This window comes from Passer domesticus, chromosome 1 (genome assembly GCF_036417665.1).
Source record: "Passer domesticus isolate bPasDom1 chromosome 1, bPasDom1.hap1, whole genome shotgun sequence".
NCBI classification, from domain to species: domain Eukaryota; kingdom Metazoa; phylum Chordata; class Aves; order Passeriformes; family Passeridae; genus Passer; species Passer domesticus.
The window spans coordinates 147,947,922-147,973,321 of NC_087474.1; the positions used below are offsets into that span (position 1 = coordinate 147,947,922).

Genomic DNA, 25,400 nt, shown 5'->3' on the forward strand with positions numbered 1-25,400 from the left:
AATCGGGAAAAATCCCAGGAGAGATTCTTTCTTCTTTCAAAGTGGTTCATTCATCTCAACTCAAGATGCTTCATACACCCCACCACCCACGTGCTGCTGCAAACATTCAAAGAAAACAGAGAAACACTTGCATTCAACAGATTATGATTATATCCTTGAACTAACAAGCAGTTAAAATATTTTGGAAAATTATATGCAACTGCTTCCTTAATGCTTATGGGTTCTTTCAAAAAAGTCTCTTGATCTACTGCACACCTACCTATCACTGTGAACAGTGAACTGGCTGTCCTGAAGCATTCTGCTCAAGAAACTCAAATTGTAGCAAGCAAAGATTTAAAGGAATGTGATGCTAAGGTGTCCAGTAGTCTTATCTGGTGCTGTCTGAAACTGAAAATGCATATGAGATTGCTGACTTTATACCTTATCATGCATCTCTCTCACTGCCTAGCTGTAATCAGTTCTCGGTCTCCCAAGTTCTTCTGGGGTGCCCTGCAGGAAGTGAAAAAGGCTGTGACAGATGAATGGCATTCCCCAGGCAGTGGCTCTCTACATTTGCACTGCACTGTGAGCCTTTGCATATCTACTGCTTTCACCTCCAGAGACTGGGTGTTAAAAATGAAGCTCCAGGAACTGCACAAACCAAGTGAACTCAAAGAAGACATAGCCTTTAGTGGTATTTTCAGCATGCATGTAAGGTTCTCAACCACACAGTCCCCAGTGGTTTGGTGGCTGCTCTGATCACCAGCTGGAACCAGTATTTGCATTTATTCTGCAGATTCTGCAGCACACTTTCAAGCCTACCCTGCTCAGATGCATGCAGCAGCATTTGCGAATTATTCTGTGCATTATCAGTTCTGTGCATTATATCATCCTATTACTTGCTTTAGGATTCTCACTGAAATATACATTAAGAAACACAATCAGATGAAACTAAAGATTTCACTGGAAAAATGGAAGTATTATAGCAGAAGGGTTTGGAAACTCTCTGGAACTACAACTCCCTCACTGGTCATGCAGAGCTTATGCAGGATTAATAGGTGGAACAAACTATCCACCTTTAGGGAGATACTCACTGTGAGATTCCCTGAAATGAAAATTTCCTTTCTGTGATTAACCAAGCAAAAAGGAAATTATACCTACTAAAACCACCAAAGGACTGCACACATGCACACACACATTTACCAGAAAACAAAACAAAAATGCCTCATGAAACCTACAAAACCAGTCCCCACCCCTTAGTTAACTGAACAAGTAAATTTGTTTAGCTTTTTGCAGGAATTAATCAATATATACCCTTTACCTGTATTATCACATTGTGTGTAATCACTGTTTTCTCCAGGACCCTTGCACTGCTCTGAGCACCAAACAGACAGAATGCAGACAAAGAGCATTTTGGTACCATTTGGTACTTCCTTTATTCTTGCAGTTCAGCATGTGCCCCACCATCTCGTTTAATGCACAATGTCCTATCTCCACCTGGAAAATAATTATTGCCATTCCCATGGACACAGTGTCTAAACATGTCACCAAAAAGGCCTGAATTTCAAAATACCTCAGTGAGAAGACATGGCCTTATTTTATAGCTCCTAGTTAAGTACCAAGAGAGTTACAAGGCTGCACTGGTGCTGTCTCCAGCAACAATTGCTTCAGGCTGTCAGAGCCATGTGGGGCTCCTAAGGAAAGGGGGTTTGAGGAAGCTTCTGGAATACATACTCCAGAATGCCAATGATGCGTTCTCCTAATATGGCCCAAAGTCTGATTTTATCTCAAAATTGTACTTTACTGATTGTCATCTAAAAGTGAAATTGTTGGACCATCAGTGTTAACAATCCATCATGGCCCTCCACAACCACTGGGTTGTACAGGAAAAAAGCAGCTGCTATTTTAGCCTCATCAACCTGACTGTGATCAAGTCTTCCCAGGCATCCTCAGAACAGTCTACACAACAATTAGCATGTTGCATACACCACTACTGTTTTAAAAATAAAATCAAACAGAAGGCACTCAGTCTCCTCCCAGCTGCAGGACCAAGCTCAGGGAGAGCTGCAGGTCCTACCAAGGCAGGGATCCTCTTCCACCCCACCACTGATGCTGTGTCAAGGCAACAGAGTGGGCTCTCCCTCTGCACATTGGGCTTCATGTCTCTGTCTAAACAGCTGGAAAGTGAACTACAGTGATCAAAATGAGTTACCACATGTGAAGAGTCCTCATGGTGACTACTAAGACTGTATCTGGACGTTTTCCCAAAGGAGATCCGAAATACTAGTAATGCTGCCTTGGCAGAAGGGATTGATAAACAAAGGATGGGCAGTTTGCATCAAAGAAGTTGTTAAGTCATGCATGAAGTCTAAGTACTGAAATTATGTAGGCTGTACTGACCACAAAGCCAAGCAAAGAAGTCAGTCATGGAAACCTGACATGTATAAAATAAAACAAGTCAGTGTTGAGAATGCATGAGCTATTCAGGCATTCAGGGTTTTGGGGAGTTCCTGCTCAGCCCAGGGATCATTTGACTGGCTGCAAGTTGTGCTTTACTCTGATTTGCCCATTTCATATAATTTTAATTTGGAGGCTATGCAAAGCACCTGCATAGTCTTCTGTCTCTTTTTGAATCCTGCACATGTTCCTGAAAAGACGATTGCACAGAGATGTACACAAATGGTGACAGACCACACCATATGCTGTGGAGATGATGCTGTGTGTGGTTGCTGCCATCCCAAGCAAAATGCTGTGTAATCTCTCCCTTTGCCCAAACAAAGTGGTATCAACCATGTCCTGTGGGACAGTTTTCAGGACCTGATGGAATTGTCCACATTGTCTGCCTGCAAGTTCAGTTTTTCTTGCCAAGGAAGCCCAGGCCCAGGAGGATGATCACTCCCCATCCTCACCATCATGTGCCACCATCACTGGCCAGGCTGGGCATCCAGTGCCCAGGGCTGGGACACACTCCCAGGTGCTGTAGCAGAGCATACCCAGTGTAAATCAAGGATGGGACCAAGGTACTTGGTGGCAGAAAATAATTCAATACCAGGTAGAAAGTGACCTTTAAAGTCAGACAGAAGGGCACTGCTTCACTTTAAAGATACGGGTTTGGGGTTAAATGTCATATCAGGAAAAGGACTTTCATTCATCATTCAGATTCTTTGCTTGTAGAACATAACAGTATGCACTGATTGATGCAAGAAAGTGAAATATGCAGCAGAGCAGCATCTCAGTGGTTAAGGCAAAGGCCTTATCTGCCATATCACAGATCACTAGACTTCCCTTTGCTGTCTAGTTAAATAAATACATAATTGTTCTGCACAAACTGGAACGGCATAAAAAAAGACATACAGCATATCTCTCTCCCACCTGGAAGCTTGTCTTTAAGGTTAGAGATGCAAATAAATAAAGCCTGTGTGGATTTCTGAGATGATTCATTGTAACTTCTGCAGATAGTCTGATTAAAGCCAGCTGGATATTTCCACGCATAATTGCAGACTGGAACCCCAGATAAATACAAAACACAGACAGGAGTGGGATGGGAGAATCCACCCCTGCCTGTGCTGAGCTATGAGAAGCAATTTGCTGTGCAGAGCACCAGCTCACTTGGCTCTGAAGTTTGTGTGGTGGCTGAACAACCCCATTCCACCTGTCCTAGACAGGCAACCAGCCTACACTGCTGTCTGGGCTTCTTCCACAAGCAGGGCAGGAAGACAGGGCCCTTTGAGGAGTGACCCACCTACCTACTTGTCATATTGGATAAACGAGTCCTCGGCAGCTCCTCTCTTCTCTGATTACCAAGAAAGCTGAATGATGAGCTCAGAGTAGTTATCCACCAATTAAATGGCAAACAAGAGGTGACAGGATTTGCAACTTCATGCCTAATTTGATTGTTACAATTTCCAATTAGCATGTGAAGTGTAGGTACCACAATGTTCCAGATTAGCACGTTTAATGCTTACATTTTGACTGATATCAAGAACAATATAGATTCCAGTGAGGGATAAGAGCCCTAAATTCCTTTGAGGCCTTGGATATAGGAATTTGACAAGGAAATTACACACCAAATAATCTTCTTAAAATTCACACACATAACTGAGACAATGAGATGTTTCCTGCAAAAAATCCACAAAGTAGTAAAGTTTGGTAGAGGAATTATTTACTCAGCACTACTGGTACCATTTTGAAGCCGGATAATTTATTGTGCCTATGCTGCCAAATTGTTTCGATTTGCCACTGATTTCTTTTCATTTCACTTGGGATATATGAACAAATGAAAAGAAATTCACATAGGTAACTAAAATTTGAGTAAACAAAAATAGTGGTTTGTTTGTTATTAAACACCTTTCATATTTTAGCTGTGGTAGGAAATGAGGTTGGTAAGCATCTGTAACTGGAAAGGTTCTACCATTTTATCTCAGGCCAAACAGTTTATCACAATTCATGTGCAGACAAATTTTTGTGCCTCAAAAATCAGGGGAAACTATGTAATGGGCTGTGGTAGTTCTCCCTCAGTGCCAGAACAGTAAGCATCCCAATTAAATTTTTGCTTCAAGGAAGGAAGAAAGGAAGGAAGGATTTCTGCCACTGGAGCATAAAACAGATTTTGGCTAGAAAGAAGATGGACAAGATATTCGAAAACCCCCAAGTCATTTGCACACCAAAGTCTCATTAAAGTCAACAAGACTTTGATTTCCAAGTTACTTGTGAAAATTTTCTCTGATGATGCCTACAAGTCTTTCAATATTTATCTTAAACAAGTGCTGACACATCATTCAAAAGCAGATCTGGGATAGCAACAAGTTTTGGTAACCCCTCAAGACATTTCTAAAGCCTCACCCACAAGAGACACAAAACTTCTGGCATGTCCATATGTCTGGAATTTTCAGTCTGCATCGTGCATTTGTCTGTTCAGGGTAATTAAGGGCATGGCTCTGTGAACACAGCACTGCGAGGGAAGGGGCGGCTGGGCCTTCTGTGGTGCAGAACAGATGCTCCACTGTGCCCTCGCCCCGTGGCGAGCACAGGGCACTGCACTGCCCCTGGAGAGAGAATGGCCACCTTCCAGTGGCCTCACTGTCACCTGGCTCAGGCAGCCACACTGCCAGATCTGCTTCACAAGCCCAGCCACCATCACACGCTGCCCAAGAATAAACACAACCAGAACATCTTTTGCTAAGCCTTTTTTTTAACTTGTTCTCCATCACCTCTAACACACCCTTCAAGGATTTTTAATTTGGTGCTCATCCCCACTTAGGCTGGACAAGGCTGGGCGAATCATGAAGAAATAGATGCTGGGACTGGTTGGCTAAGAGTTCAGCCAGGAGGATCCATGCCCTAGGTTCCTGAAGAGCCACTATTTAAACATTGTACACATAAAATGCCTAAAATAGACATAAAAAGGAAGCTGTGATGTTGCAGAGACTGCAAAACTGAACAGTAAACTTACTAGAAAAACAGCATGAGATGTTCAGGAACAGCCAGTTTGCCCTGCTAATAAAAGGGTTTTTTTCTGGAAAAGTCTCAGATTTGAGGATTCTGGAGTTTAGCCCTGAAGGGTATGAGAACTGGGAGAGCTGTAAATGTGTTAAATATCAACTTCTTAATGAGACTATCATTCAGCTTCTGCTTTCCATTCTGAGATTACAAAGAGAAATGATCTCACCTCACTAGGGTGTAACTACAACATGCTGCTGCAGCTCAGGGCTCCCTGTTTTTTCCAGTTTTCTCTTGTTAGAGAATCCCATGAGATTACTGTATCTGTGGCCTTAATGGAGCATCCAGGAGATGTCTCTGTGATCATTGGGCACTGCCTGCCAACAAGAACTTTTGCCTAACCTCCGGGCCCAGATTCCAAATGAGAAATTCATGCTAATGTCTCAGGAAATTACATCTTCTGACACAGATGAAAGGTATTTATTTCTTCATTGCATATGACTATTGCTCATTGCTATTACACAGACCAGGCCACTCCAGTAAGCACTTCTAAATCCACTGCTACAAATCCACCCCAGATTTTCCTCTTGCAGATACTAATGGCTTTATGTAGAAAGAAAAAAAAAAAGAAGCTTTTAAAAAAAGCCTTTTTGCTTCTGATTCAGTCTCAAGAATTTCACCAGGAAACAACCTGTGAAATCCCTGGTAAAGAGGTAAGACTTCTGAATCTGGTATTTTAAAAAGGTGACCCAATAGCTACCCTTCTCTCCTGGAAACAAGTTTTTATGTGTGTTCTAGCTTTTTATGCTAAAGAACACGTTTATGCAATTCCAAGACAGGGAATATCCCTACCTATGCAAACTCCTCATGGCATTTTGGTGTCTGCTATTAAGAGTGTGCACATTCAGTGTTCCTTGGGGTGCCTGATGGGAGTCATGCTGTTTGTTCACTGCTAAACCAGCTTTCTTTTTGCTCCTTAAAGCAATGGAAAGAGATTTGCCCTCTGCCTGTGGGCTGAAGACCATGGCTGTGCTTCCAGCATGCACACAATTCTGGGAGCAGAGTTCTATGTGATGAATCACGCAGTGGCAGAGACATTTCTCCAGTCTTTCCTCCCCTTCCTCCACTGCCCTCCTGCTGGCCCAACGCTGCTGCACAACACAATGGACCTGCGAAATAACCCCATCAGAAAAGCCAGACCAAGGCTTTGAACCAATTTACTTCCCAGATCTGCCTCAGAGCTCCACCATGGCTACAGTGGTCCTGGCAGGGAGCGGGAGGAATGGCCACGGGCAGCAGCAGGAGCGTCTTAGCCCGCTCTGCAATCGGAGTCTGCACAACGTGGAGTCCTGGCTTGTGTCTCCCCAAATGCTGACTGTGGTCTCTCAAAGAGCATAGATGTTTAACTAGATTTAGAAAGGTAATAAAGAATGAAGCCAGCAGGCTGCAAATGGATAGACTGAGCTGTAGATAACAGGCACAGCTAATTCTGGTTTTAAATAACAATAGGGACAGCAGACCCACTGGCAACAGCCAGAGCATTTCTTCAAATTATGCATTCCCTGACTTTTCTTTTGCTACTGGAGGGCCCAACTCTGCAAACTATTTTTAGTAGTGTTACTTTGTCAATGCACAGCCATGAATTGGGGTCCCACTGTGCTATTCAAACACTTAAATAAAGGCTGGTTTCTGCCCAAAGACTCAGAAATCCAACTTACAAAAATCTCATAGGTTTAAATGGTATAAATGGCAGTACTTTGGTTTATTGTATTTTATGACTTATTTTACTAAATATTATTTACTTCGTATGCAGCAGTTGGACTAGAATGATGAAAAAAATGTTTCCAAGCAAAGACTGGAACAACTCTGCGGTGCTGCTGGTGAAATAACAAGCCCTTTCAATGAAAGAAACTGTAAGCGTTGAACAGCCCAAAATGGCTTCTGCAGAGCCACAGCAGTATTGTATGCAAATATGTAATTCAGTTGTTTTTATGTAACCTGGCTATTTTGTAACCACAGAAGTAGAGATTAGACAAATGGGGCATATGCCATTTCTAAAGAAACTACGTGGGGAAAATATGCACTGCAGTTACAGTCCTGATATTTAAAATTAGCTACTCAGAAAACACATTGCCAGCTAACAGCAAATTATTCAGTTTCATTAATGATACTGATTTGGAGTAGAATACACAGAAATGAAAGACTATATATGTACATGACCTTAAAACAAATTTTAATGAACAGTGATTATCTTGCTTCCATCAAGTGTTGCTCATCCAGGTGTGCTTTACAAACCGACTGCACAGTCACATACTCATTTGCCCATGAACAAAGGAGTTCACTGTGTCTATCACTAGACAGCCATCATCTCTGCTGTGACAGCATGAGGTGCTCAGAAGCATGAACAGCACTTTAAGAACACTTTTGCACAATAAATGCAAAATATAGACAGGTTCTGTGTCTAGAATCTAGACAGGCTTCATGTCTACAGTACCTCTAGCTAAAATGTCACAAGAAACATATATATATATACACACACACATATATATATATATATATATATATCACATAAAATCTACTGATCATGACTACATATATATAAAATATAATATAATATAATACCACAAGTGATTAAGACTAAATACCTACATTCTACAAATCCAGCAACTCATCCATACCACCATGCCAAGATATCATTTGCAATGACCTTTAAAGAAGATGACCCCTATTCCCAGAGCAGACTGCCTGCAGGACGAGTGACTAGGACATTAACTCAGGACTGAGTGGCTAATGTATTTACACAACTCCAGTTCACCTGATCCAACATGAAAAACTGTTTTGAGACCATGTTTTATTCCGACACTTGGCTTCCAAAACATTTGCAGCAGCCTCTAAGAGGTTTTTGGAAAGCTTGATAACATTTTCCGCTAAAACTGAGGCATTCTGACAGCCAAAAGTTCAATTGGATCTCTCCAAATGGTCTTTAAAATCTGTGGTAGGGATCTGGATCAATTCTGAAACCAAAGCCCAGGACAGAAGCACCACTAAAGGTCTCAGCAGCTGATTGTTTAAAATATCTGTTCCCCATTACACAACATTAGTTACTTATATTATGTAAGACATGCAACTCAAAGTCTACCTACCACACTTGATATTTTTGGGCTGCTGTACCAGCAAAGGTCTTGCAAATGAAAGTGTGGCCCAGATTCATTCAACTATTTTTAGACACCTACTGCTGTTAACTATTTATGTCTGCAGACTGTCTACACAGTGCAGAGCCAGGCCCTGCCTCTGGTCCCCAGCACTAAACCTGATTGCTCTCAGGAGATCCTTATTGCTGGCTACAGTGGGAACACCAAGAAATCTGGGACATACCAGCAGATAGATGGAACCTCAAAATTTGATTTAAATATGCAGAAGAGCAAGGTTTTCACTGAAAGCATAGTTCAGTTAGAGGGGACCTACAGTGATCATCTAATCCAATGGCCTGACCTGTCCAACCATAATCTCAGTTAACACTTGAGAAAATGAACTGTGAGCTGTGCTGCATCTGCAGAGCTGAAGGGAAAAAAGTAACAAAATATTCTAGTTAACCAAAGCTCAATGCACAGATCTGAAGACACACAGAACAGATTTTTTTGAGTACTGCAGTGCCATTCTTACATACTGATGTGTGATAGCACACCTAAAAATGTTTTATAGGAGTTATTGTGAGAGACAGAATTAGTCTGGGAACTTTGCCTTTTGAAGACCATGACAACCACTACAAAGGTGAAAAACAGTCTCCCTGAAATGGAGGTTTCTGATAGTGGCTTGCTTAGTGCTTGCATCTCTGCATGGCAGCAGAATTACTGACTTTGTTGGCAATGACCAAGACTCCCTGCTTAAATACCAAGTTACAATAAATCACTGTTAACTCTAGTGCTGGCTATAAATTGTGGTAACATTTTATTTGAGATTGTAAGGACCAGACAAAGGATTTGGAAGACTGGAATAGAAGCTGTGCCCTGTTGACCAGTTTCCCCAAGACCATACAGGTTCCTTGATTGTTGGACCTCTCTTTCCTCTACATAAAAGTCTGTGAAGGTCTGATACCAGCTATCTGCCAGCAGTTAAATGTCCTGCTATGACTGCACAGGAAATTACCTCATTCTAGTCTGACTGCTACTGATGGAGCTTTCTTCACCCAGAAGCACATCCATCCTAAACAGAGAGTAGCTCTCAAATCCTCTTAGTTTTTTAGACTTTATAATGTTGGACTTACAATCTCCCCATGCCATAGCACTTCCTTAATGTAAGGGACAAAATGAACACACAGAACTGTGTTTGTACTGATGCCTCAGCTTTTAGCTTTTAGTGATGTATATTTTCAGATTTTTTCAGAATTATGTATTTTCAAAATTTTTCAGATTCTGTACTGCTTTAGTATGTGGGTCTGGGCTTCATGTTAGGGGATAGTAAGCTCTCTTCACAGAGTAGGTAGACAAAACAATTCCTTCTCTAGCTGGGGACCCAAGGAAAAATGATCCAAATTTCAGGATTTGGATCCTGAGAGTCCAAGAGCATAAACAACATGCACTGGAGAGAGAAAAACAAGAAGGGTGGGACTTCATGGGCTAAAGCTGTAACTGGACAATTAACTCCAATATGCAAATGGACCAGAACTTATAAAAGTGTGAGATCCTGTGACTGGTCATCCATTTTGCGACCACTTTGGGTTCATCTGGGGTGTAGCCCTGGCTGGGCTCTTGTGCTGCCCAAAGTGGTTCCATTGAGGCCTTTTAATAAATCCCTACTTTATTCTTTAGCTCCATCTAGTTTCTCTTCTAGGCCAACCTTCACAAGGCATCAGTACATATGCAGACACTATGAATGAGTATATAGCAAATTCTTCAGCAACTCTGGGGTATCTAAAAGCATCCCCTTTAACTGTGCTGCATCAGAGAACAGCCAGAAGCTGGTTTCTTTCCCCGCGTTACACATTTGGAACTGTCTGCAAACTTAATATTGAATGTGAAATCAAATTATGTAAACAGCCAGTCTCATTCCAGTAGAAACATTAAATTCAATTTCAAGGTAGGATATCTAGACTGGGGAATATTCCTTTTGTACTTCTAGAGGTTTATTCTCTCAAACAAAGGTCTTTTTAATGCTGATGATTTGCCTCAATTCGAGTCACTGATGGCCAAGATGGAAGGCCCAGAAGAAGGACAAAAATACCTCTGAACATGACATCTGGGCCTATGGCATGAAGACTGCACTATGTACAGACAATCAAATCTGCCTCTTATTGACACCTGTCTGTCTGTCTGGATATCAGATTTTTATCTTGTCTCTCTGTGTTGGCACTGATTACTGTGTACACCCACCTTGTCAGCAGATCCAAACAAAAATATTTTTCACTCTTCCAGCTTATCCTTGGTGTGTCACGATGCATGCCAGACTTACCTCTGAAAGTCTGTATTTAGGTTCTTCTGTTTTGTCTGAGTAACACATAGGAAATTTGGTCTTTGATTTCAAGGTAAGACTAAAATGGACTCACAGTAATACTTAATCAGGGATGATTTATTTTAAAACATATTCTCATCTCCATAACTAGTCCATGGGAGCTAAATGCTTTAAAAAAGTACTTTGGTTGTTACTTGTGCACCTGAAACCCACTGCCATTTTTTCGGGTTGTCTACCACTTTTTCACTTTAAAGCCAGTCTCAAAACAAAATCCATCACAGGCACCCACAGAACGGTAGTGAAAAAATATTTCATTTCTGATTTAGAGATGCTCAACTGTGTCAGCCTCCTTTAGTTTCAGGAGAGAGGAAGTGAAAAAAACAACCCCAAATATAAAGGAGATCAAGCATAGCTGAATATAAATGTTAAAAACCAGACTGGTGACAACAGAGTTCCATCATTTACGTTTACCTAAAAACACACAAGTAGACAAATTAAGTAAATGTATGCTCTGTGTATACATTAATGTTGGTATTGGACATCTAAAAAGTAACTTCCCATTACACACTCCTTATGCCACTATGAATTTGGCTGGCATCTGCATGCCAATGGAAGGAAGGAAGCAGTCTGTGATATGAATTGTTGTTAAAATTCTATTTAGTACAATTATATATTTATGCTAGCTGAAATTCTTTACTGTCCATAGTCAGCTTTCAGCTCTAAAATCCAAGTCCCCGGGATACATACATAACTTACATTACACTGCAAGGCTATGGCTGTAAAAGAATATTAAGGAGGAACCCTTGCCAAAGTTATACTAAATAATTACTTTCTAGTTAAGGTTAAAATTATGGCTAAGAGAGTAGAGGCTTGCTAATTCACTTTAAGGATTAGGAGATCCACTGCAAATTACTGAATTTTCCAACTAAGCGAGAAACACATTAAAAAAGCAAGTGTAATTTATCACAAAATGCACTTTGCTCATTTATTTTGACAACTGTTATTTAAATTATTTATGCCCTTCCATCATGTACTAGTAAATGTACTGTAGCCTGTTTTGTAAAAATAGTCATCAGTGAGATTAGAGTAACACAACATCCGCTGTTACCCTTTGCTTGGAGGTGAACAGAAACCAGCATTTTGTGCCTTGCAGGCACAAACAGGGTTCCAGAAAAGGGCAGTTGTGGTGGTTCTTGGGTTTTGGTTTTTTTGTTTAACACAATGCTAAACCTACAGCAGCTACCACTTTTTCAAACATTTATACTGAAGCATGAGGGTTCATAGAAGTGGGGCTACTCATTTAAGCACCTTATTTAAAGGCTTAATAATGTGTACTAGGTTTCCCTCACTGTGAATTTTTACTGGTGCCCAGGAACAAGGTTTAAACCTGAAAGCAGTCATAGGAGCTTTGTTTGAACAGGCTGATAAACATTAGCAAGTACCTAGCTTTGAATTAGTGCATTTCTTTAAAGGAAGAGAAATTTTGCCTTCTCCCTGTTCCTGTTTCAAGGCTACCTGGAGGAACAAAGCAGAAAGCCACACCTTCCTCTCCTGAGCAGTGGTTTGAATTCACAAACTTGGATCACAGGCACAAAATTGAAGTAAGTGCACATGAGGAAGGAGAAAAGTTAGAGCAGATTTGGCTCTAGTCATTCCTGCAATCAAGTTATGTCAAGACTGTGAAACACTGAGGGTGTTGGCTGGAGTTGCATCACAGTCAACCTACGCTCATGAACACCATGTACTCAGGAAGTGAGGGAGTTGGGCACCCCATGAGGATTAGTGCACCGGGCCTGCCAGTGCATGTGCTTCCAGCCATTCTAGCAAGTATTGCTATTCTGAGGAAGCAAGGGAAAAAAAACCCAACAAAATCCTAGCTCCCCACCTCGCTAGTAAAAGACTAACAATTGTGAAAGATGCTGGACTGACAGACTGAATTAGGGATGTGTGGGGTTTGTGAGGGTTTAGGCATTGGTAACTGTGTTAACTGTACATTACAGAGATCTTTGGATGGGAGCTGGAGATCTTCTTGAGGCTCCTCCATTACACAGAGAAATTAGATCCACCAGAGCCTAACCTTACTGTGGCATTCACCCCATTTAATTTATACCTTAACTAATGATGATTATTAATTACCCTTAATTACATGAGATACCTGAATTAATGACGGTGCTTCTCAATTAGTAGTGTGGTTATCCTTGGCATTTGGTGCCTCAGCAAATGCTACAAATCCAGGCCCTGCAGTATTATCTTCTCACTTACACTCATGATTGAAGGTACTGAATATCCTTTCTGTGCAAGGTTAAAAAATGGCCTTGAAAATACTTACTGTGAAATCAAAGTTATTTTCTCCTGAAGCTAATAACTAGCAGATGAGTTTTAACATGTGTTTGGGGCTTTAAAATGTGCCCCCAGCCTATGGGCATGTAGCTCTGTGCCTTGCAGGAGAAGGGAGCTGACCTCTCTGCAGGACAGAGGGAGTTTTGGGCTTCAGGAAAGAAACAAGCTTTAAAAAGCAGAGTCATTAAACTGTAATTTCAGGAAAGAGGGGAAAAGTGGAAAAAGAGATTTACAGATAATCTCATCAGTCATGTGCATTAGCTTCCAGTATGCTGACTCACCCTTAGCTGTTTAAACATGTTTCCTTGTACTTTTTCTTTGGGTTTTTTTGGTTTTGGTTTTGTTTGTTTGCTTTTGGGATTTTTTTGAAGTTCTGGTTTTGGGTTGTTTTTTTTAGTGTTATAAACTCTACTTAATATGGTAAGATGTAGTCAAAGACACTCAGGCCTTCATGCTGAGTTCATTCATTCTTTCCATTTTTTTTTCTGCCTCCTTGGATCTGTGGAAACCAGTTTCCTCTTCAATGTCACCCATCTAAAGGGCACCCACAGGCAGATGAAGCAAGTTTATGCCATGCTCTCCATCCATCCTGATCCTCTTGTGTAGAAAGACACTTTCAGATAAGCAGGTTTCCAAGCAGGAGAGTTAAATTTAACAGCTGGAGGCTGGCTGTGGGATAGCCCTCAGTTCAAACCAGTCAAATGTCCACATCAAACTGAGAGCAGCCTCATGAATGAGCTGCTCAGGCTGACCTGCATTTCTGTGCCATTTACTATAAAACCATAACAGTTAATGTTCCCCTGTCTCTCTCCCTCTGCTCTCTTCCCATGTGCAAATAAATGCAATTCAGTGATTATTTATCAGATAACTTACACTTCTGCTGTGTAAGGTGAGACAGCTGTGGATGTATCAGGGCTGTTTGCTTCCACAGGTGGGATCCCTCCTTGAGGAGCAGGACTGGGTCCTCTTAAGCCAGGGCTGAAGGCAGGGCTGTTACTAGAGGGGACCATCAGATGAGTCTTGCACCATGGACAGATGTTTTCCTCTAGATTTAGCTGAAAGCTCAGTTTTTTAACCCACATTGGTGTGTAGCCTGAAGCCTGGTGGCCGGAGTCTTGTCTTGGTTACCCCTCACCAGCCCCCCACAACAAACCCCAGCTCCCAGAGGCTGCAGCAGCTCCCAAGTCCCTGCTTTGAGCAATGAAACAACCACTTCTGGAGCATGTCTGTGTGTGCATGCAGGGGGTAGTGCTCTTTAACTCCTGGCTGGATCTCATTAAGATCAGGACAAGATTGCAGTACAGAATCTCTAAAACAGCCCAGAGGTAAAACAAAGACACTGTCAACTACTATTAGCTAACCTGGGATTGTACCTGTAGTTTTGTGCACCTAACAGCAAATTATTAAACACACTTCAAATATAAATACAAATAGAGAAGCAAATCTTCTTAAGGTCTGCAAAACTCAATCTAAAATTTTTAGGTGCACTTCTATAGTTAAATTACAAGGCACTAAACCTAACATTAACTTGTTCTGGGCAATCTTAAAATAGTAGATTGCTGGATCTAAGCTTTTGGGTGTTCTCAGTTAACTGCTCCTGAGGAAATATAAAAATGGTTTATTACATCTATAATTATAGCAAAACTTTGCCCTGTACTTTTCTCTCCTGGCTGGAGGAGACAATTGTGGATGTATTATGTGAAACCAAGCTGAAGGACAGAAATCTTAAAGTGTCTGAGCAATCAAAGGTCTTGAGTTAAACTCCATGCAGCCTTATCCAGGACTGTGCAGGTTTGTCTCTTGCAAGACCAGTTGTGTGTACAACCACACACATACATATATATATATACATATATATATACATATATATGTGTATGTATATGAATTATATATATTAATATTTATATACATATAATGCATATGTACACCCACAATGACATATGTAGAAATAAATAACCCAGAAAAAAAGGAACTTTCAGGCACATTTAAAAACAGAAGCTCTTGCACACTCACAAAATTACTTTTCAAAGTATTCATTTTTTTCCATATTTCTACCATCACTTTGTCTATCAACAGTTTTATCTTTTAAAATTTGAAACTCTGATCTTGATGATACACATGATAAAATACACTGCCAGAGATCACAGAATATTGACAATATTGTCAGTCTTGGCAGAAGATGAGAGTCAGACTCCCCTCCACAAAAACATAAGGCTGGGTGAAAAATCAATCTGAGAGATTGACCTGCTTTCTGATTTTTCACTTGTTACCAGTCACATTTCCAAGCTGTTCTCTCCAGACCATGAAGGGCCAGAAACTTCTTTTTTATTGCTTAATGAAAGCTGAAAACTCGTAATTTCACATGACTTCAGAAGCAGTGGCTCAAAGAGAAATAACAAATATTGTCACAGTCACAATAAACCATACAATTGGTCACAGTTTTAAGATTTTGAGGGTTGAAGTGCTACCTTCAGAAGCAAGTCATGCAGACAGACTTTTAAGCAAGGCAAGAGACGTAAAAAAAATCGGGAAAATAATTTTTTCATAGGAGAAAAGAGAGAATATTGCAATTCTATAAAGAACTTCAGTACTACATGGATATTTTATAAACTTTTCTGCAGGGAATGCAGCAATCACAATTTATTTTTAAATTCACCTGCTTTTACCCAGTACATGTAAAAATATTTTCATGTAGGAGATTTCTCTTGGAGGAAGTAATGCATCTGATATCCCATGCTCTCCCACGGAATCAGATGTAGTTCCTGGTTCTTGATTGCATTTGCTACTGTATTGCAACATTTTATGATTAAGTCAGTAAACTTTACAATATTTAAACTGCTGTTCTGATTAGAGGGTTTAAATTTTGTGGAGAGATGGGGGGTTACTTTCAAAAGCACTTGACTTAATTTTTCTTCCACTGTAATATACGACTGATTCAGAAAAGTAACACAGCAATATCAGGTATTTAGAACTAAAAAAAAAAAACTTAAACCCCTTCTATTTGCCCTTGAGTGCTTTTTCTACTGTATTCCAGCCTACTGATTTTCTTGAACTTTTAAAAATTTCCTCTCATAAAGTGACAATTTGGACAAAAGATTTGCAATATGAAAACAGAAAGAGCCAGTCCCATGAGTATGCAATGCAGAATTTACAAAAAATGTCAATACTTCTAAAAGATCAGCAGACACTTCTGTTTACAAAAATGACTTTTAAGGTAAAGAGTGGTTCTGAAAAAGTACCATGTTTCCCTTACAATCTATTTTAATACTGAAGGTAGAATTTACAGTATTAAAAGGAAGTGAAACAATAACAACCTAGGCATGTAAAGACTCCCCTTCCTGCTATCTAGAGAATGAGTCATATGTTCATTTACAGCTAAGCTTGGATTAATCAGTGGGTCTGAAAGCAGAAAAATAAAACCACAACTAACTTCCAAAGATTAACTTCTCATCTCAGAGAAAAAGTAAAAGAATTTCACAATATATCTCCCAGTGTTTGATCTGTTAAGCAAAATGAATTATGATGATGAAATTTTAGAAAACATGAAATATCTAATTATTTAAAAGTTTCTGCTAAAACCTATTTATGATTATATTAAGGACCTGTTTCCTGAAATGCACCAATGACTTTACATTCTTTTACATAGGAAATAATACAATCAAACACCTGTTCTGCAGACTGCAATTTCAGGGACAACAAAAGTCTGAAAACCATTCAATAAAAAAATTCAATTTTTTTATTGACCCATTCAATTCTCCACAACCTGTGCCAGGTCTGGCCAAAAAGGGCAAGAGGTGTCTGAATCATATTGATCTCAACCTTATGAGAATCATAGAATCATTGAATGGTTTGGGTTGCAAAGGACTTTAAAAGTTCACCTTGTTTCAACCTCTTGCCATGGGCAGGGAATCTTCCACTGGACCAGGGTGCTCGCAGCTGCATCCAGCCTGGCCTTGGACACTTTCAGGGTTGGAGCATCCAAAACTTCTCTGCACAACCTGTTTCAGTGTCTCACCACCCTCACAGTTAAGAATTTCATTCTAATAGAATCTAAAATAGTCCCTGTATTTCCGTGAACAGAAATTAAGTTAAACCAAAAAAAAAAAAAAAAAAAAAAACAAAAAAACCCCATACCATTTCAAACTTAAAAGAAAATACTCAGTTGCTTTTGCCTAGGGATTGCATAACTCATTTAATTAAAAACTCATAGCATAAGAAGAGCTTGATCTAAATATGATGTTGCACACTTGCACAAGAATTTACTTTTTGTAGTATCAAGATATTTTCCTTTTCTTCATTATCCTTTGACAAAGTGACACCAGGCAGCATTTCACAGGCAGTGCAGGTGAGGTTATTTGCCATTTGCCAAACCCACTTGCACAAACTGCTCCCAGGGTTTCTTGTTTTCACCAGATGGTGTTAGGGTGGGATGGGTGGCGGGCACCAACCCTGCCTATTTCTGTACTGATCCTTTCTGAAAGACTTGCTGACAGCAACATGTGAAAAGCAGAGCTGTGAAGTCGTGCCTCCTGTGCGTGAACTGGGTTTTTCACAGCATCAGTCAACTGTCTGGAAAAGATAGCCATCCCCCGTATGCTCCCCGTCTCCTTCCCTGAGCCCCTTCCAAACACTCAAAAACAAGTCCTGACACCAGCAAACATTTTTTAAAATATATGTTATCATGCCAAGAAATCTCGATTCTTTGGGCTTTGTGCTACATTTCAAAACAATATAGAGCAACACTGGTCCTGGGACAGCGAGCAGTGCACGCATTCTTTCATCAACAGACTTGATACATAAAGATTTATCACAGATTTTGTTTCAAGGAGACCCAACAGAAAACACAAGTGGCTTGTCATTACAGCAATGGACTTGCTGTGAAATTTTTGGGAGGACTGTAAACAATAGGTGACATAAGATAGAAACCCCGATTTTAACTGAAATTATTCAGGACAGGCAAGGAAGGCTTACTGTAGTTTGAGTGATTTTGAGCCATTTCATTGTTAGAGTTTCCTTAAGTAGGAGGCATTCCTTCATCACAGTTTCAGAAGGCAAACTACTGAGTGCCTTTGGGCAAGTCTGAAGAAGGAACACCGTTCAGTCTTGCCAAACAGTTTTCTTGGAGAGCAGATATTCTCAGAAAAATATTTGGTCCAACTATGTTCTAACATATTTAAATCTTCAATAGCATACAATGCCTATGTATCTTGATATTTTTCACAACAATGATCTTAAATATTGAGCAGATGCTTCTTAATTTCTTTTCTCTTTTTTTTTTTTTTTTGTCTTCTCCTCTACATAGCAATTCAGTTAATCTGTTTTCAAACTAGTTAAGCTGAAAACACACAATGAAAAACCTGCCTGCACTTGCTCGATACTATTTTGCAGTTAAGGTTAAAAACAATGAGAGGTCTTTCATTGTATGCACAACACCTTCACTTGGACTGAACATGTCAGACTGCCTTCAAGCACTGGCTGTGAATGCCAGGAAAGCTGTAAGGTCGAGATTGCAGCTTTTGGGAAAGCTGCAGTACATTTGGCTTATCTGGATATGAACATGTACCAGCCAAAAAGTGTTCTTTAAGTTTTTTGAAAGAAAAAGCTTGTAGAAAGAGGAGGTGAAAGTTAGGTACCCAACCACACTATTTTTGCATCTAAAAATGACCCAGCGTTAACAAAGATGGATCACTCCCACATTCCACCTCATGGAACGGCACCCACAGACTTCCAGCATTTGCAGCTTAGGCTTCTTAATCAGAAACTTCCATCTGACTGTGAGAGCCAAATGCTGGCAGATCAGCAAATGAGTTCCTGGTCTGCCAGTCTAAGGAATGACAAGGTTTAATCATATAATTTTATCCAATATTCAATGTATTCTGTCCACCTCTCCTTAGGAAACAAACTAGTTCCAGTGAGTCTCACAATCTGTTGTTTTAATGTCAGTCTCATGAACTTCAGCAAGGGAAAGCACGAAATCCTGCCTCCGGGGAGGAATAACCCCAGGCCCCATGACCCAACTCAGGCAAATGTCAGCAAAGCAGCCTTGCAGAAATGGTCCTGGGAGTCCTGGTGGACACCAAGCTGCCCATGAGCCAGCATCAGGCCCCTGCAGTGAAGGTGGCCAGCAGCCTCCCGGGCTGCACAGGGCAGCTCTGCCAGCAGGGCAAGGGAGGTGCATCCTTCCCTTTGCTCCAGTGACTCAGACACACTGAGGTCAGGAGTGCTGTGTCCAGGGCTGGGCTCCCCAGTACAAGAGAGACAGGGACTTTGTGGACCAAGTCCATCAAAAGGCTATGAAGATGATGAAGGGACTGGAGCTTCTGTCATACGAGGGGAGACCAAGAGCTGTGCCTGTTCAGCTCCAGTGAAGAGAAGGCTTGGGGGAACATGTGCCTGTGTGTAAACATCTGATGGAAGAAGGAAAGAAGATGGAGCCAGGCTCATTTAGGCAGCACCCAGTGACAGGTCAAAAGGCAATGGGCTTGAATATGACAGAGGGGAAATTCTATTTAAACATAAGAGAGCGTTTCACTGTGCTGGTAATCGAACACTGGAACAGAATATCTGAAGTGGTTATGCTCGGAAAGATTTAATACCTGAATGGGCATAGTCCTGAGTACTCAGCTCTAGTTGCCATGTTTTGTGCAGGAGGCTTGGACTAGAGAATCTCAAGAGATCCCTTCCCGCCCCAGCTATTCTTGTCACAACTGGTTTTTCTGACAATACAGATTAGTTTATGATTTGTAGCTGTGCGTTACTCAAAAGCCTCTAATTTTCTAAGTAAAACAGTGAGATACTTTAGGACTAAAGCAGAAATGCATTTAATGCAAGCTCAACCCAGAAGGTACCCTATTGTGCGCTTACAGTTGCACACTTTCCTCAAGTCCTTCTTCTTTGTAGATCATCCTTCAACTTCATCATTTAGGGCATGTAGTCATCCAATTCAACATCTCGTCCTCAATCTACAGATCTCAAACTGCTTAGAAATGTCTTGCGATAAAATTCAGGAAGAGAACTTACAGACCCTGTGAGACCCATAAGGAGACTTAGGATGAGACCGGAGACAAAGAAGGCCAAGAGTCAGTGAATGTGGAAGACAGTGACTGGAGCTACAGCCCAGCCCCTGCAAAAGCTGTGCATACAAATTTGTTTCAGTCCTTATCACACAGAGATACTCACAAATGTTACAGTTAAGTGCTTTTTCTTGTGCCTCTTATGTAGCTCCATTTTTCTGCAGCACCATTTCAGTGCATTACTCCATGACCACCAAGTTTTGAAACATCCTGCAATTGTGAATATCAATGAAATTCCACCTTGACCAGTGAATTTAAACATCTCATCTACAGCAGAACTGTGCTTTGGCTTAAATTCTGAGTGAATTCTCAATAAGTATTTATTTTCATCCATGCCTTATTAATGTTCAGGAAAAAGCATCTTTCATGTACAAATCCTTTTTTCTAATTCACTTTCTTTATAAAGTGAGCAAATAATTGTGCATGTTTTATATAAACTCTCAAAAATGCAGATCTTTAAAATAGCACTAAAAGCAACTTCATAGTTAAGTCCTTTCCAAACTCAACTCACATTTAGAAATGTGCCTTATATGAAATGATACTTAAACAGTAAATGGACTAAATTCCTACTGATTCAATATTCAACTATCAGCTGAAAAACTAACTTTAAAAAATTAATGTTAGTCCTAGTATTTTTGGTTAAAATAAAAACTTTTACTCTACAAGTGTAATGAATGTGGCTAAACAGCTGCTACAGCCACTGCTGGAGGAAAAAAAGCAATTTAATAAGGAGTAAAATGATAATTATCCAGCATCCTGATTCATTTTAAGATATGGCGTCTTCAAGCAACAGAACACCCATACTTCCTTTAATTGATAACTGAAAACATTTCCTTGGGCTAACTAAATATCTAGTTGACTGAATTTTCATTTTAAAAAAATGGTGATATGATCCCCTGGGGAGAATGTTCTTCAATTATAAACAGCCATGTTTCATTTTATGTTCTCCTCTCATATCTTCTGGAGAAGTCCACATTAAGCTCATGCCATAAATCTCTTCAGAAGCAGGCAGTATTTAGTACCATTCATACTTTTTCCAGATCAAGAATAAATAAGAAGCCATTCTCCACATCTGGACAGCATCACATGCTATGTATTACCGGCACTACTAAAGCTCAAATCTACCCTTAACAGTTTTCCTTTATGAAGGGCATCAGCCACATTTCATACTTCACCGTGAACATATTTGTTCCACACCTTCTAAAAACCTGGTAGAGGAAATGCTCTCAGGAGATGACCTCCCATTATGCCATTGGCACAGGAAAGAGAAAGTAGGACCAAAAGGAGATTTATGGCAAATTATGGTAATTGTTTTTGTTCCTGTCTCATTCCTCAAGTTTTGTTTTTTTTTTCTGGCTGTAGAAGGAGGGTAGCAAAGGCAGAGGAATTAAGCTGAATGCTCTCTCTCTGCCTCATTTTACCTGTGTGCTGCTCTGTCAGTTCTCTCTACTGCTGCCTCTCTTCTTAAATTCTTGTTCAGTCGTGCAGCTCTCTTAGTGACAGCATTTGGTGTCAGCTTTATCAGTACAGATCCTGCTGATCTATTTATCCATGTGCTGTCAACACTGAAATTTATCCTTCACTCTCTGACCACATCATGCATTTTCTGCCTGCCACCTGCTCCTCTTCCACTCCTACTGCCCAGTGATTTCCTTCTGCACTCCAAATGTTGCATCATTTTTATATACCTCTGACAGCTCTGCCCTCGTACACTCAGCACCTCAGCCTATCTCTGACTTTCCCATGGAGATGCCCTTCTGACCTAGGCAGTATGTGCCTAGAAGAAATCTTTTAACCTGAACACACTCATTTTATCCTGGTTTGCTTGTCCCCAGTTAGAAACTCATGGTCTGAATGGAGACAGCACCTACAGCTGCCCAATGCCAGGCTTCTATTAGCATTAGCCATCACTTCTGCTGATCAATACCATTTAATAATAGCCAGGAGATGGCAACTGCCATTTCCCTGGCTGCTGCTTCTGAGTAGGTCTCTGGTTGGAGCAACTCCATGCCCAGGGTACAACTCTTCTTTCCCCAGTTCTCACTCACCCAATTCCCTTCAAGCTGCAGACTCACTTCAGCTGCCATCTTCTGATTTGTCAGTCACTGAGAGCTCCTGCATTGGTGCTGCAAACACCTGTGTAGCAGCTAACCCTACTACAGAAGGAAAGGACAGCTGACACCTACGTGGCATTTGTGCACTGTGGGGAGAACTGGAAGCAGAGCAGAGAGAGGCGATATGGACCAGTTCAGAAGAGGGACAAGAAATGGAAAGGTGAAGAAAGCAAAGCAGGAAGAAAATTTATTATGTTATCTATCATAACAAAACTTTTGCTGATTTGTTCTATAAACCTTTGAACAATGGACTTTGGGAGCTAAGCCAAGCATTAAATTAGTACTATCCTTTGTGTTGAACTAGGACTCAGATGAACATGGCTCAGTTTATAATATAGGGCAGAAATATGTTATAAAATGCACCACAATTATCCTGTGTTCAGTTGATGGGTTGGAGCTTGTCCAGAGAACAATGGAGCTGGTGAGGGGGCTGGAGCACAAGCTTTGTGTGGAGCAGCTGTGTGAGCTGGGGGTGTTTAACCTGGAGAAAGAAGGCGCAGGAATGACCTTATCTCTCTCTAAAACCACCTGAATGGAGGCTGTAGCCAGGTGGGGTGAGTCTCTTCTTCCAAGCAACAAGCAACGGGGCAAGAGGAAACAGTCTCAAGTTGCACCAGGGGAGGTTTAGACTGGATATTAGGAACTAAGTTTCTTTACAGAAAGGGCTCACAAGTATTGGAACAGGTTTTACACAGCAGTGGTGGAGTGATCATCCCTAGAGATGTTTAAAGATGTGTGGATGTGACACTTAGGGGCATGGTTCAGTGGTGCTGGGTTAAGGGTAGGACTTGACAGCAACATTTTTTTCCAACCTAAACAATCATATGATTCTATAATTATTCCCCTCTGATGGTGAACCCGAGGGGCCCGTGGAGTGTCCTGTGATGCTCTGCTACTTGGGCTTTCTCTATATGTAAACTGAAATTTCAGGGTCTACTGAAAGAAGGAAATGAGAACCTTCCACCACTGTGGAACTGTGAAGAACCTAGACCCAAGTGCTGAAAAGCAGCACCAGATCCCACAGTATAGATGCAGTATGGATACCACTAACGTTGTTAGTGAGCAGAGAGGGTCGTATCAATGGATCACACAGCAGTAAAATAAGCAAAACAGTGATTAACAGACAACCTCTGTTTATTTCAAGCTGCTTGTGGAGTTTGCAAATGTGCTTTTTCTCATGGGCTTGATTTAAAAAACTTAGCTGAAATAAACCCAGTAATATTTGCAAACAATATATTCAAACCATAAACCCATTTAAAATCTAACAGTAGTAGTAGTCTTTGTTCTTCCCATACACTTTGATATTCAGACGCTTTAATCTCTGCTATGAAGCCTCCTAGGACATGCCCTTACAGATCTACTTCTAATACCATGAACAGTTATTTACTGACCATTTCCAGGCCACCATTCAATCCCCTCAGCAAAGGTTTCATTTAGCCTACAGCAGCATTCCACAGAGCAGAACAGCCAAGAGGTCAGTGGCTACCTTCCTTTCTCCCACAAGAGAGAGCAGCAGACATTTCTGGGGTGTAGCACATCTCATTCCATCTGGAGGTAGACATTTAAACTAGGCAAGATGTAGGTCACATCATTAGGTCTACAGTTAGGAGAGAAGAGCTCAAACTTATTCTTTGTCAAATTCGAGCTGAAACATCCTTCCCTGTGCATTGGCCAAGTAGTCCCTGGGGGTAAGAGCTTCAGAAACCATTTACTAGAAAATACAGGGCATGCAGGAAGAATTTAGGTTGTCTCTGTCTGGGCTTTTCAAGTGTAATGCATCACTAACGAGGTAACACAAAACTGTAATAAAAAACAATCTCTTCATCAAGTTTTTGTCAGAAATGTAGTGTCATTGTTGCAATCATTACAGTCACCTTTGCTTGTAATAGAAAAAAGAAGTTATTTTTACAAGATCCTGGAATTACCAAATACCCTCCAGTCATCCATTTTGCAACAATAAACTGCACAGACATTGATTAAGGAAAAAAAAAAGGACAAATTTATGTCTCTGGAACACAAGAGCAGATCCTTTAAAACACTTATAATGTGCTTCATTTGCCAGAGGCACTGCTGCCACTCAGACCTGCTTGTCTGGCCACCCTAGCCCACGGCAGCTCATACCCAGAACCCCATGGAGTATTCAGAAAATCTGCTGCTGGCACAGGGGAGCATGGGACTGCCTGCCCTCACCCTCCCTGCTCTAACAGCATCTATCACAGTCAGATCATGCTGAATATCCCTTCTCCAAAGGTACATCCTTTTCTTCTGAGTGTGGGAAAGGAAGCTCTTAGTTCTGGACATTGTCATTAATTTATATGCAGAAGGTAACTATTTTTATTATTAATCTTCTGCACCTGTGCCCAGCATGTTGGATGGGTGAATTTTAAATAAATTACATTTTGCATACTCACTCCTTTTGTGATTTTATTATGCAAATAATGCTCATCTTTTCACCTCTGAAACCATCCACATGCCACGATTTCAAAGTCAGACTAATTTATAAATACGCTGAGAAAGGCAGATCTTTTTTAAGGACTCAATACAATAAGAACTGATTTCTGTTACCTTGTAATCTGGAGGGTAAATGGGAGAGCCCATTGTTTTCATATGGTTTTTCTCTTTCAGATAATAGAAGTTTAATTGTAATTTTTATCTATGTTCTATTCTATTCTCCCCAGATTTTTGCAGGTCATCTTAAATCCTGCCTGTTCAACTGGCTGTGGGTATTTTATGATTTTCTGAGACACACACTGCAATTCTGAAAGCAAAAACCACAATCATTTCTTGAGGTGGTTGGGGATGGATGAATTCCCAAGGTAAGGGGGGGCCAGGCGGGGGAGCAGGAGAGGAGGACAATGCAGAGGACAGCAAGAGGGAGAGCTGGCAGCTTTCTGAACATTTGGATTGCTCTCCAGAGGTTGCCCTGGAAATCAGCAGAGTTTGCAGCAGGATGCATTGAAAAGATATTGAGCACATAATCCTCAGCTCCTCCATAAATGCTGATCCA

At 40.8% G+C, this 25,400-nt stretch overlaps 1 protein-coding gene across 5 annotated transcripts in view; it reads right to left on the reverse strand.

Moving 5' to 3' along the window:
* SAMD12 (sterile alpha motif domain containing 12) overlaps nucleotides 1-25,400 on the reverse strand; it is a 176,517-nt gene that overhangs the window by 15,324 nt on the left and 135,793 nt on the right. For 2 of the 5 annotated variants that reach the window (XM_064395393.1, XM_064395383.1), the window contains one exon: nucleotides 421-489. The exons of the other annotated variants lie outside the window; for them this stretch is intronic. In XM_064395393.1, coding sequence (XP_064251463.1) covers nucleotides 455-489 — 35 coding nt within the window. In that variant the 3' untranslated portion in view covers nucleotides 421-454. The remainder of the gene's footprint in view (nucleotides 1-420; nucleotides 490-25,400) is intronic. 5 annotated transcript variants of the gene reach the window in all.